This window comes from Ornithodoros turicata, chromosome 2 (assembly GCF_037126465.1).
Source record: "Ornithodoros turicata isolate Travis chromosome 2, ASM3712646v1, whole genome shotgun sequence".
NCBI lineage: Eukaryota > Metazoa > Arthropoda > Arachnida > Ixodida > Argasidae > Ornithodoros > Ornithodoros turicata.
In genome coordinates, this window is record NC_088202.1 from 142,379,008 (window position 1) to 142,392,309 (window position 13,302).

At 45.2% G+C, this 13,302-nt stretch overlaps 1 protein-coding gene across 2 annotated transcripts in view; it reads left to right on the forward strand.

Annotated features, from left to right (window-relative positions):
• The window catches only part of LOC135386264 (uncharacterized), a 31,135-nt gene extending 18,037 nt beyond the window's left edge, over positions 1-13,098 (forward strand). The window contains exons 4-7 of one of the 2 annotated variants that reach the window (XM_064616074.1): positions 6,663-6,835; positions 12,219-12,384; positions 12,489-12,629; positions 12,805-13,098. In XM_064616074.1, coding sequence (XP_064472144.1) covers positions 6,663-6,835; positions 12,219-12,384; positions 12,489-12,629; positions 12,805-13,060 — 736 coding nt within the window. In that variant the 3' untranslated portion in view covers positions 13,061-13,098. The remainder of the gene's footprint in view (positions 1-6,662; positions 6,836-12,218; positions 12,385-12,488; positions 12,630-12,804) is intronic. The other variant, XM_064616075.1, reaches the window with a different exon arrangement.
• Positions 13,099-13,302: the final 204 nt, after the last annotated feature.

Below are 13,302 nucleotides of genomic sequence, written 5' to 3' on the forward strand. Positions count from 1 at the left end.
TATCACGCGCATCGTCATTCTCTCATTAGACCATTGCCATCATGACGCTGTGCGGTTCGTAACAATATAAAAATGGGCGCTCCGTAGGCCTGGGTCTGACATGGGCGTACAGTTGCGGTTTCGCTGTGCCGATTCGTTTACATTCCAAAATTGTAGTGTTCCTGTGGAAAAATACCCGGATGGTTCACCATGTCCCCACTAACTAATGCTCGAGTGACTTTTGCAAAATCCCCGTAAAAATCCCCGAGAAAGCTGGGGAGAAATGGGGTGGTTATGCTCAAAGGACGACGGAAGCTGCAAAGCTGTTTGCCTCATATTGCGATGTGTACCAAAACAACCCGGGATTTGACTTAGATTTACGTATAATGGTTGAAATGTCGCCACAATCGCGATATAAAATTCGGCCGCGGAGCACTCTGAGCCCCTGGTGAGCGTCGCTGCACCGCCGTAGCAGACCACGGAAGTGACGCACGTTGTCTCTCCTGTTGGAGCTCCTGACTTTCATTTCTCTTTGAGTCTCACATGAGAGCCCTTGCAGGAAACCATGTTGTAAGTTAGAAAAGAGTTAGCTTCGAGGAAACGGATAAGATTGGAATAAATGATATGCTCGAGAAGTTTGCAGGGGACGCAAGTTAACGAAATCGGTCTGTAATTACCCGGATCTTCCTTGCTACCAGACTTGTAGACAGGAACCACTTTCGCCGTCCTCCAGTCGTCCGGAATCCTACAGAACTCAATAGATTGCGAAAATATTTGATACAATAAATTGCCAATGGTCTCCTTAGTACTCTTGAGAAACTTAGACGTGATGTTGTCGGTTCCACAGCTGGAAGATAGCCTTAGATTGTCAATGAGTGAAGATACACCAACAGGGTCAATGATAACAGGGTTCATAGGAAAAGCTGTAGTGAATGCATCGTTTATGGATGGATCGCTGAGGATCTCTTACAGTGTACGACTTGGAGAACTCATTGTTAAGAACACACGCGCACAAATCAGGGGATACAGCAGTATCATTGACCATGAGGTTTACTGTATGACTATGATGAGGCCGAACGGAATTCCTAAATAGCTTAGGGTTAGTATACGAAGAAGTGATGGTAATGTTGTATCGAAGTACCTAGTTTTTGCAGACCGTACAGACTGTTCAAACTCATTCGCGCTGTGGTGATATATAGCCCACAGGTCGGAATCGTTACTGCTACGTGCCCTGCTGAACAGCCACTTTTTCTTATTTCTAAGCCTCTTGAGCTCTTTGTTAAACCACGGGGACCGGCTACAAGCTGGAACAGTAACCCGAGGTATATGGAGGTCAACAAGACGATTGATTTCACGCTTGAGAAGCAGCCAATTCTCGTCTAATGACCGCGATGAAAAACAAGACAGGAAGTCTTCGGAAAAAGCAGAAAGGGCATGGTTGATGGCATCGAAATTCGCTTTCGAGTAACAAGTGATGGTCTTGGTGGTAACACGTTCACGAATGAAAGGTATGTCAATAGAAGAAACTACGATAGCGTGATCACTAATGCCAGCTAACAACTGTATAGAATGAACAGTATTCGGCTGAGTTGTGAACAAAAGGTCCAAGACTCGAACGAGTACAGCCAATTCTAGTGGGCTGCAAAATTAATTGGGACAAGTTAAAAATAGATGCAACTCGAATAACGTCGTCACAAGTCTTATTGTGGGCACGTGAGACGGGTGGCGGATCCGAAACAATATCAGGGAAATTGAAGTCGCCGACGATGTATACTATTGATGAAGGGAACCTGACAGCTATTTCGTTGAATACATCAGGAAACGATGAAACGAAAGATGGCGATGAATCGGGCGGGCGGTAAACACGCACCTACTACAAAATTATTATTCGTACAACGAAAGGAAATCCACACCAATTCAAGATCAACAACCGAGAGGTTACTGACAACGGGTTTCAAACATGGCCTGACTGTCAAGAGTACACCACCACCTATACGTTGTGCCCTATTACATCGAAAGATCTCGTACACCAGTGATGAGTTGGCGAATATTTCGTCATTATTTATATGGGGTGTCAACCAAGTCTCTGTGAGGGCCACAATATCAGCGTCACAATCATCAATGTGGGACAGAAGGCAGTCACGCTTATCATTAGAGCAGATGCTGCGAGTATTTGTATAAAAGAGCGTCAGGGGCAGACCCAGTACATCAGGAATTTTTATTTAGATCCTCAGTATGTCCGCTACTAAGAATATCGCCACTCAGAACCGTGGTCGCGGTTGCAGTGACAAGTTCCTTACGAGAGTTAGCTACAAAATCCCAGCAGTAGACCTTGTCACGCAGACACAGTTTGTCGTAGGCAAGGCGAGCTTTAACACCGGAACTCCTTTCATCTGAGCAGCTATTCCACAACAGTCTCCGCGCTTCCTTAATTTTCTTTGAAAAATCTTCACTCACTTAAATGCTTGTTCCCTTCAATTTGCTACAGTTACGCAGTATTTGAGACTTTTCTTTGAAATCACACACCCTAAAAATAACAGGCCTACAACTGGGCCGCTTACGCCCCAGACGATGGATACGTTCCACCGTATGAACTTCTACACCGATTTTTTGGAAGACAGAAGTGTTCACCAGTTCAAGCATCAGGTTATTCCTGAAGACTGTGAATAATTAAATTGTTCCGCCTAGAACGGTTCTCGAGGTCGTCGACCCTTGACAGTAGTTGTGAAACTGAGTTCTGAAAGGATGTGACAGTACTCTTTAACTCAGTGAAATCGGATAATAGCGTTTTCATATTAGATATTCTTGGCGATAGCTGTTTAACCTCCTCGCTATTCTCTTGAACAGCTTTCTGGAGAGAACGCTGATCACGCCGAATGTCGTTCAACGTTTTAGCAGTGTCTGACTGTCCTTTCAGAATTTCATTTAGCTTCTTTTCAAATGTGTCAGAAGGGCCAGGGTTCATTTCGACGTCACCACATCGCACAAGCAACATACGGCGCATAAGGGAACAATCGTACAAGATGGAGACAAGCGTGTGTGGACACGGCACAATTACAAAAAACAAACTGTTGCTGCGGATTGAATGAACTGGGCTAGACCTCACCTGCGGGATAACAAACAGCAGTAGGTTAACCGTTGTACCAAGCATTGTGCCGTGTCCACCACTGGCGCTGAGACAGGAAGATGCTGTTCTTATAGGATCTGTGTAGCCTGGTTCCCAATGTGTACCGCTGTACCTCCAGAATGATCGGTAGTCGAAGTCATCAAAAGCGCGTGTACCGATGCCGATATCAGCGCCGACAGGCGAAGCGAAACGAGTTGAAGCATAAAAGGCAGCAGTGCAAACGTGGAGACGATCGCTGATAAACAGGCACAGTTGCGGGATAACAAACAGCAGGGGGTTAACTGCTGCTGGCTGTCTTACCTTGCGTTCGGCCAGGATATGTTTCAGAACAAACACGCTCTACCAGTCTGCGGTTGTTTCCGTGGCCGTATTGGCTATTGGCGCTCGACTGGCAATCGAGAGATGCGAAGTTCAAATTCCGCCGATGTCTGACTTTTTTGATGACTGTCATATTTCAATTGTTTCCGAAAGGCAGGAATCTTATTCTCCCCGGGAATCCGTCTATGACTAACTTGTAGACAGGTGGAACAAGACAAGTAGTGTGCAGACATATTGTTGACGAATGGTTCAAAACAAATCCAGAGGTGCTCACTAGCCTTGGGTTGTCAACGAAGTACATCAGGCTGAAGGAAGGAGCGGCCCCTTCTGTATTTTCATGGAAACGGAAGCCACAAATCTTTACCTCTACTTGGCGTTTCGGCGTACGTCTGATTCCCGCTACGGAGAAAAAACAGTGACCAGAAGCATAGGTACGAACCCATCTCTCATAGGACATATCGCCATAAGACTTCCACGAGATCTCCGAATGAAACATCTTCAGGCGTTATTCGGAATTCGCCGTGTTTATCCCGTTCACCGGGCAGCCGCACATGGAGCACGAGAGATATTTGACATCACGCGCTCCTCAGATTTTCCCGCAATGCTTTGCGGCAGCGGGCGCGCTCCATGAGCGATCGTGTCGGGTAGGCAGCCCAGCGCGCTCGTAATCGTCAAAAATATGTCCATCCGTACAGCGCACTTTCAAAATACTAGTGGCACGATAATTCTACGTAATATTTACATCTTGTTCGAACCCTTTTTTGCAATGGGCAAATTTCGCTTCCGTTGTCCTTTAACACAGGTGCCATGGCCAAGAAAAATCTTCACGGGAACGTGCTGTGACTTCCTATGATAATAAGTACGGAAAACTTTCACTGGATAACGTAGTCTTACGTGAAGAAGAAAAGTTCGGTAATACGACAAAATCCTGTCCAACGGGCAGAAAACTAATGGATGAACAACTTTATACACACCGACAGCACTTCCACAGACCTCTCGGGAAAAAAATGAAACACTGAAGAAAAAAAAAGAAAGAAGCGTAGAACTCTTTATGTGTCACACTAAATAAAAATAGTCGTTCAGTTCTAAAACTTATTCTGGTGATGTTAGGTTACATCGGGTACTGCCGAGTTGCATCCGTACTGGTGTGGCTGCTGTAGAATAAAATTTTCTGGTAAGTGGGCTAGGTACCCTACTGTTCAAAGAGAGGTACCAGTGAAACGTGAAAAATTCTCCTATCCGAAAATTGTTGTTTGGTGGACGTACTTCGTTCTGCCAAGGCAGTTATTTAGCAAGAGTGAGCTGTTTCCCGGATAATAATCGCATAAAATTAGGAAACTGTTGTACGTGATTAAGGAACCTGTCATGGAAGGGCGAAATGTTCTGTATCAGTTGACACCTATTGAGAGAGTACCTTCTTCGACACTTACAGGTGCAGGATACGCGCACGCTCCAATGGGTACTAATGGACCTGGGGCTAGATTTTGAACTTTTCGCTATCTCTAACGCTTGCTAAACGCTCGTGCTCCCCGGTTGACGGCCAATGCGCGTGACGGAATGAGCGCGCAAATTTTGAAAAATAGCCATAACGATCGCTATGTGCTGATCAAGATTGAGCCCCTGCACATTCTTATTCAGCAGTGTCGCAACGCACGCGAAAATCATCCTTTATTCCGATGCTTGTTCTGTGTTACAAAGGAGTGGTTATGTAAGCATAGAATTATGTAAGCAGAGATACAATGTAGTCCTGGGAAAGTCGCCAAAAGCCCTCACTTCTCCTTCACTCCCTCTTTCCTCTTCCCTACGCTAGGCGCGGAGAAAAGTTCTGCATTTTGGCGTATTTGGCAAAATCGCATGCCGTATTGTTCTCGTAATTCTTTGAGAGAAGGGTGTTAGTTTGTGCGGCTTTCTTCGAGTTCAGTGCCACGACAAAGCTGTCGTTGTCGCTGCTTGCTACAACATTTATATATACGAGGGGTGTTCAAGTCAAATCGGGACTTTCTGTCTCCTGAGTGTACAAATGGCTCCTGCTACGTCTTTTTCGTCATTTTCACACGCGACAGGCCTCCGCGTTCACCACGTGGTTGTCCAAAGTTTGTGCAAAACAGAAGACACGTGCTGGACAAGATGGCCGACAACGAGATGAGCGTGCACATCGAACAGAGAGTTGTCATGAAGTTTCTCGTAAATGAAGGCGTAAAGTCATCTGAAATTCACAGAAGACTTCACGCTCAGTATGGCCACGATACACTTAGCCGCAGTAAAGCGTTTGAGTGGTGCAAACCGTTACAAGATGGCCGTACATATTTTCCTTTTCAAGTTGAACACGACTATAGCGAGTTTTAGGAGAGAGCAGAAGTTTCACGATAACGTTTCTGAAAAGACTGCGATAAGCCAATCGCCTGGTTCCTTTGGAATGGTTGACTTCACGTTGCTGGCATGTGATTGATGTAAAACGATACGGAGTCTGAATCGGGAGGCGCCTTACGATTCTCTAAAACGTCACGCTTCTGAGGTCTGTAGTTGGCCTCCAGTCGTTTATCCTCTCTCTTTTTTTCTATGCAATGCGTAAGTGCCGGGATCTCAAGAGAAAACCCAACACGGAATCGCGCAGTCGTCTCATTCAGGCTTATAACATACAGCCGTCGAGCGAAGGACGATGCTTAATATGCCGAAAGTGAGTATTACACGAAGTGTTGCGCTCAGAGGCCTCGGCTTCGTGGTTGTGAAAAAGCAATATCACCTGTGGACTCGTATAGGCTTTATCATGGAAGGGTTATAGGAAAAAGAGGCTGCGAGGACCTTCGGCAACAGCAGCGAGAGCAAACGGCCAAGTGGCCAAGTTGCAAACATGTCTTCAAAGAAAGAAAAAAGAACAAGATCACTGTTCAGTTGAGCGAAAGGCAAGCGAAAGACACACGAAACGCTTACAACACTGTCCACGTCTCCGCGCGCATCATTTCGCGCCTTCTCTCTCTTCTGCGGAATGAAAAACTGGATGAACGGTTTGGAGCATCGCATTTAAATTTAAAAAATCAAAAATGAATAAGAACAACAACTTAAATTCAAATTTGATGCTCCTGACGGTTTAACCAGTTCTCTCTCTCTCTCGCTTTTATTTACTTACTTTTAAAAACTCGACTTGTTTTGCAACGTTCTTTGTGCGTATCTCTTCTGACGATCAGGAATGTTTTTGGTGTTTGAATTTTGACATTTCTCGTCATCTAACATATTGCAGCGCAAAGGTCTTTGGTGAGATGCTCACACTCGGATCAACATACGTTGCAACCCAAACGATGAAGGACAATGCTGTGAAGTACACAAACAGCTGCATTTCTCCGCTGATAGGCCCTGTACCAATGTGGGTTGCGCTTGTGAAATGGAACAAGGATGGAGACTTCATATATCCAGGCAAGTCAGTCCTTAAACGGACGGTTCTAAACAGTCCAGGCGATTCTGAAACTTCGAGAAAGCTATATTCTCGAGTACTGTAGGCACATAACCGTGAAAGTTTCATTCAGAATTACCAGGTCGTTTTCGGGGAATTTGTCGAAATGTGTCGTAGTAGCGACGGCGGAGCTGCCCTACACTCTCATGCAAAGTCACGTATGACGCCCAGGAAGTCTCCCATTGTCTGAGCAGAGAGGAAAGGAGCTGCTCGCAGTTGCCGCCATTGCCATGGTAGCTGCAACTGCCAGAAGGACCGCGGGTTGTTGACGCGCGGCGTAGTCATCTCGGAAATCGAATTTCGCGACAGTGACGAATCCCAGTCACTCGAGAGACTAGGATGATTTCATTGACATCGATCAACTTAACTACGAGGACATCGACAATGACCCTGTGCTGACCCTTTGCCATAACGACGTAGTCAACATGTGGGGGTCAACAAACCTTTGGGCTTGTTGGTATAGCATAACGAGACAGGGGAGGGAAGCGCAGACGGGAAGACAGAAGTAGAATGGGATGGTCGCTCGTAGCCCACAACTCACAACCGGCCTTAAACACAATTTAATTAGCAATTAGAGCAATTTGGGACCCCCACAGTAATTAGGATCATCCAGTGAGTCATTACACTAATTGGGGAGCATCTAACTCGTGTTCTGGCCAGTTGTGAGTTGTGGACAACTAGTGTCCATGAAAAGAAAAAAAATATTAGAGATGAGTGGAGAGAAGGAGTTTAGTTGAAGATGAACGACGGCCATCTTGAAGAAAGCGGTCCGGAACGGCCGCTGACCATCGCTGGGCGACGAAGCGCAGAGGCAGGTTGCAAAGCATCACAGCTGTGACCACCAGTTCCGGACATCCTGTGACGTCAGCTGTGACGTCACCGTGGCATGTCTGGGCAGGTTAGGACAGCTCTGGACATGCAAGCAGAAAACCACTCATAATACGGAGGAATGCAAACTGCTGTGAAAGCAAGAGTAAATACGCTAACAATCAATAGCTAACAACAAAAAGAATCAGGCACAGAAGCAAAGCAGCCCACCACAACAGCAGTCACGGGGAGCGCAGAACGATGCGACTGCTCCATCCGACAGCGAGGCAGAGAACTGACTCGTAATGCTTTTTTCTCCTCTATAAGTCCCGCATCTGCACTTTCTCAACTAATCTCACAACAAAATTATTAAGGACGCCAGCGCTACTCTCGTTTCGAAGGCAGAAGAAGATAGAAAATGGCAGGAATGCCTGGACAACAGCAACCAGCGCCCGACATGCACGGGCATGAAAATCTTAAAAAGCGGAGACAAAGTGATCACGTGTGAAATAATTAGTTATACAGCAAATCATCCCACCACAACGGCATTTTCTAGGATAAAAAAACATTTCTGCTACAAAACAATTCCTCGGGCATAGTACGATAAAGTCTGCATTTTTGCCAAGCAAACGAAGCTTGAGCAGCGCTACGTGCGCGAGAGACGCATACTAATGAACAGACAAACAAACAAACAAACACTCCTATTCACTTCTACTGATATAATTGGAGCCCACACTACAAAACCAAAGCATACCGCTTCAGGAAAGCATGTGAAATGCAGCGCAACAGGACCGGCGTCGGGCACTCGTAAAATAGCCTGCCCAAAACAAGGAATTCACCAGGTTCGCGAGGCAATTCAGTGAAAAATGCTCGTCCCATCTTACAAATTGCAATAAAAACGCGATAACCCTTATTTTTTAAACCAATATTTCACGCATTAGTACATAAAATTATCATTCGTGTTACGCAAAAAGGAAAACATAAAGAACTTACTTGTCGAGTGGAATCCCAGCTTCACAAACAGATCACTCACTAGCATTTTGCAGAACGCACACCACCAGCGAAAACCAAAAAATATCATCACGACCACATCATCCGTATTATTTCTCTAAGTCAATGATTGTCCATACGTGAAAACAAGGCCTACATGTACTATATACGTGTGCGCCGATGAAATAATAGAGCCTTCCCTCCGGATGTAATAGGACATCGCCAGTCGACCGTCGCGAACCAAAAAAAAAAAAGCGGCTCAGGAATGCATGTTGTCTATACAACTAAGAAAAAAACGAACCCCTCGTGCGTTTGCGCAGCAACTATAATTCAGAAGAGGATTAATTTCATGTTACTTTCATTCGCTTGCACCCATATATTTTGCAAGAATACTATTGAGTGGAACGGGTAGATGAGAATATCGTTGGCAACACGCTGTACCTCTCATCATTTTTCAAACCTAACCAGTTTACAAATGTTCACAAGCACACGTCCCTTCACTAAATAGGTGAGTCGCTAATGATTCAAATAAAAAAAAAACTAGTCATTCCAACATCATCATTGACTGGAAGCTTCAGTAGCCAACAGAGCAGTGCGCGCCCATCAACACTCCTTATTTGGGCTCACCTCTCACACTCGAAGCCACTGAATACATTCTGCTGACACTGGAATAAAAGATTTATCGCAAGGATAATCATCTGCTGCATGTCGTATTTTTAGAAGAGACGCCAACTAAGACTCACTGTCATCGTGCTAACATTACCTAGGGAATGTCAACAAGAACAACGACAAGGTTTCTTCTTCTTCTTTTGTTGATTGTGTCATTTTCAGGAGTTCATTACTTTGTGCGAATCATTGAAAACTAAAATGTCAGCTCGGCTGCTTTGAAAGTGATAAAACAGTGCGTTCGCTCGGGGAATCGGTAACGCGCGTCGTTGTGTTAGCGTGTCCAAACCGCGAGAACGGGCTCGCGTGCGGCTCGCGCGGGGACGCCGTTCGGCCGCACTATTTTATCACTTTCAAAGCAGCAGAGCTGACATTTTAGTTTTCAATGATCATACAAAGCAATTTTATTTTTGTATTTTGATGACTCCGTTCCCTGTAATGCTCTAAATACTGCACCCGAACATGGAAACAAAGCGCAATATTGGATATCGAGGGCGCATGATTCGCTTACCTACTCGTGGCATTACATACATACATGACATCAAGACATGAGACTTACACAACATAGACTTCACGCACTCTACTCCACCATAGTACGACGATGACATGCAGCCCCCCCCCCTTATGGTTCTTATTTCTTGTTACTTTCTTCATTGCACCGTGGCTATGGCATATTCTTTACTACTGAGAGCGTCCGCCTATGAATGGGGCATGGGATGAAGTCCATGTTGGGTTGCTGGACTCTGAGTGACTGAAGACAGAAGACTGACTGAAGGCATATGCCTACACTTCTTTAAAAATCTTGCGAGATATGCGCATCACAACGACGTAAAATTACTTGTGTAGTGTGTACGCGTGACACCGAAGCAGCACTTGTACAAAACAGAGCGCTGACAGACGCAGTTCGGTAACAGCCGCTCCATTACCGGAAACAGCAACGGAAACCTGACGAAAACGAAATTTAAAAGCTGGTATCACAAACGGATAACGGAAACGAAAATATAGCAGTAACGGAAACTGTAATTAAATACGTCTGTTGCCCTCCCTTGGTTATCAATCCCCCACCGTTCTCCATACGCCCCCCACAGCTCCACAGTCGACACTGGGCATGCAACCAATGAAAATGAGCTATGATGCCTACCATTTGGCCAATCTGGAGTCCCTCCTTTTGACGCACCCTTCGGCCGGTCCTTGCTACCATCGACTTTTACCTGTTTTCATGTCTGACGGTGGTTATTCAGTATTCCAAAAGAAGTCTGATACAAATATTAACCGTGCGTACAGAGCCCAAAGCGTTGCATTTGTTGGCAGACTTCAAGCAAACCGGCAAAACACACAGGCAGTCTACTCCTAGAAGCGAGTGACGCTCACAAGAATGCATGCATCGTTGCAGTGCATCAAATATTACAACGAAACGGGAACTGCTTGTGTCAACCGGACACTGAATCCTGTCTCCGTTGTCACTGCATTTGAAAATGCGACGGCTCTGGAAAGTGTGACTGCGAAGGCTATACTTCATTCAACAAAATGCATACAAAACCCCGCTACTGTAATGCCTAAGGCGGTGTAGCGTATACGCATAAATAAAAATAAATGAAAAACAAAAATACTGAACGTACCCCATCGATGAACCCGTGCTTCGTCTATAGGTTGGAATACAAGTTGATACTTTTGTTCCTCAACTTGCAAACCAAGCCGAGAAAATCAGAAGAAACAGAAAATCGTGTCAGAAAGTTGGCATATACGGCTATATTGAATTATTAATGATTGACTAATGCGTCATGCGTGAATAATAAGACTGTACAAAATGAGAATTTTGTACAGTCGCATGTACAGTACTGTACAGCACTGTACAGTCGTACAGTGTACAGTCGCATTTTGTACAGTACGCTGAGCTTGGCCACTAGGCTGCACTTATGCTGTTTTATCACTTGTCAGCACAACCAGCATGACTTGCTCAGGGAAGCCGCGGTCTTCCTTCTTTCCCTGTAAGCTAGGTAACCTGCGGCGGAGCTTGGTGCGAGAAGGAGACCACTAGGATGTCAGCCACTTTATTTATTTTGAAACGTCATTTGATGCCCTTGCAATCTGCACCAGTTAGTAGCGCGGTACCACGTGGCCCACACAACAAGGAACGTCAAAAGCGAGCTGGCGTGAGACTTTGGCTTAAATTTCACCTGCTCCCACGTCAATTTGCAGGAATGCAAAAAGAGATTGGTTGTTCACAAGCTGTCTCACTGCGTTATTATCATTACCACAAATAATTACAAAGATTAATGTGCGTGTACCGTGTAACTAACATGTGGCCTAGGCCAGTTCTTGTTCTGTGTATGACCACTGCCATTCCCACCAGTCACAACTAACGCAATGGACCATCTCCATATTCTCGTCGCCCCTAGATGCGGAATGCGGAACGTCGTATTATAATCCCAAATGAACAGGAAGACTATTTTTGGGTTGGCACGTCGCGCTGGAAAACTGCAACAGAAGATTGCAAGAAGGATACAGAAAGAGTGAAAGCGCATTATTGCACTGATTTTCAGTACAAAGCGTCGTCAAGTCGCGTCCTCAAACGTCCACGTAACATTGAAACGGATTATCTCCCCCAAAATAACAATCCAGCCGCCTGCAGGTGGCTGCGCACGCGCTTATTGGGAGAATGCCCATTTTGGTCATGTCACTTGCTGTGACTGGTAATCAAGAGATCCGTGGTTGAAATCTTGCGGCTTGTCTGGCTTGTTCGATGACAGCCACGATTCATATGTCACCTAGCTTTAGTATCTGAACACATGAAGCCAGCAAATTTTTACTGGCCGAGATACGATATATGAGAAGGAATGCTGTCGGTGCATATTGGTCACCCTCTTTCTACGAAACTTCCAGGTACAAAATGGTGTGGTGCTGGAAATAAATCAACTGAAAAGGAGAGGTATGGATCTGGTGAATCGACAGACAAGTGCTGCGAAATACACGATAATGCCACAGACTATATGTTGGCCAAGGGATATCACAAGAAAAGTGGGCTGACGAATCCAAGTCCATATACACGGTAAGTGTTAACAGAAAAAGAAAAATGTCTGACATATCCTATGCCATGCCGAGAAGTTGGAGGGCCTCTCCTTATGTTCTGACGTGATGTACACGATATTTCAGAACGAACTGCTCGGATGACATAGAGCTCTTCAACTGCCTCTACAATGACTCCTCCAGTCTTTCCTATGAGTTCGGCCAAGTATTCTTCGACGTCGTGCATGTTCACTGCTTTGCACATACATATCCGATAGTGTGTAAAAAGTACTTATTTCATTTGTACTACGTAGACAGTTCAGGTAGCGTGCAGGTATACGCAGGAAGACCATGGGGCTAACACAGCAGTTCATGGTGATTTGCATGTGTGTAGAAAACCTTTGGAAAAATCTAGTGAAGAAGGTCACACAAATGTTTTTCTTACTTCTGTTTGCATTTGCAGAACAACAGGCGGGAAATGTGTAGAGTACGGCATGAACAAGACTCAAGAAAAGAAGTGGCAGTTCCTTCCTCCTCCAAACTTCTACAAAGCCTACACGAGGAAATGGTTTAGTGACAATTTCACAGTCCAGCCGGATAAAGTAGACAACACATGGGCTCTAGCTTGCAGGGAGGATCCTGATATGCGGTGCAGTCAATATGACTACGTCAACTTAACATTGACAGTACCACCGCTACCATGGAAGTTCGCAGCATGAGTTCGTGCAGCATTACAGGAATACATGATGCAATACCCGACCCGTGTTTGTCAATTTTCTAAAATGAGAAAACAATTTCCATGTGCTGCAGTACAATATATACACGACAAGGAAGATTGAAAGCTGCATAGAAGGTCAGTTCTGTTTGGTGACTAGTAACAAAGGCTCAATGTGCAATTCTAAGTATGAAGGGTGAGGCAAGCGCGTCAGATATCTCATCAGCAGGGGAACGACTATGAATA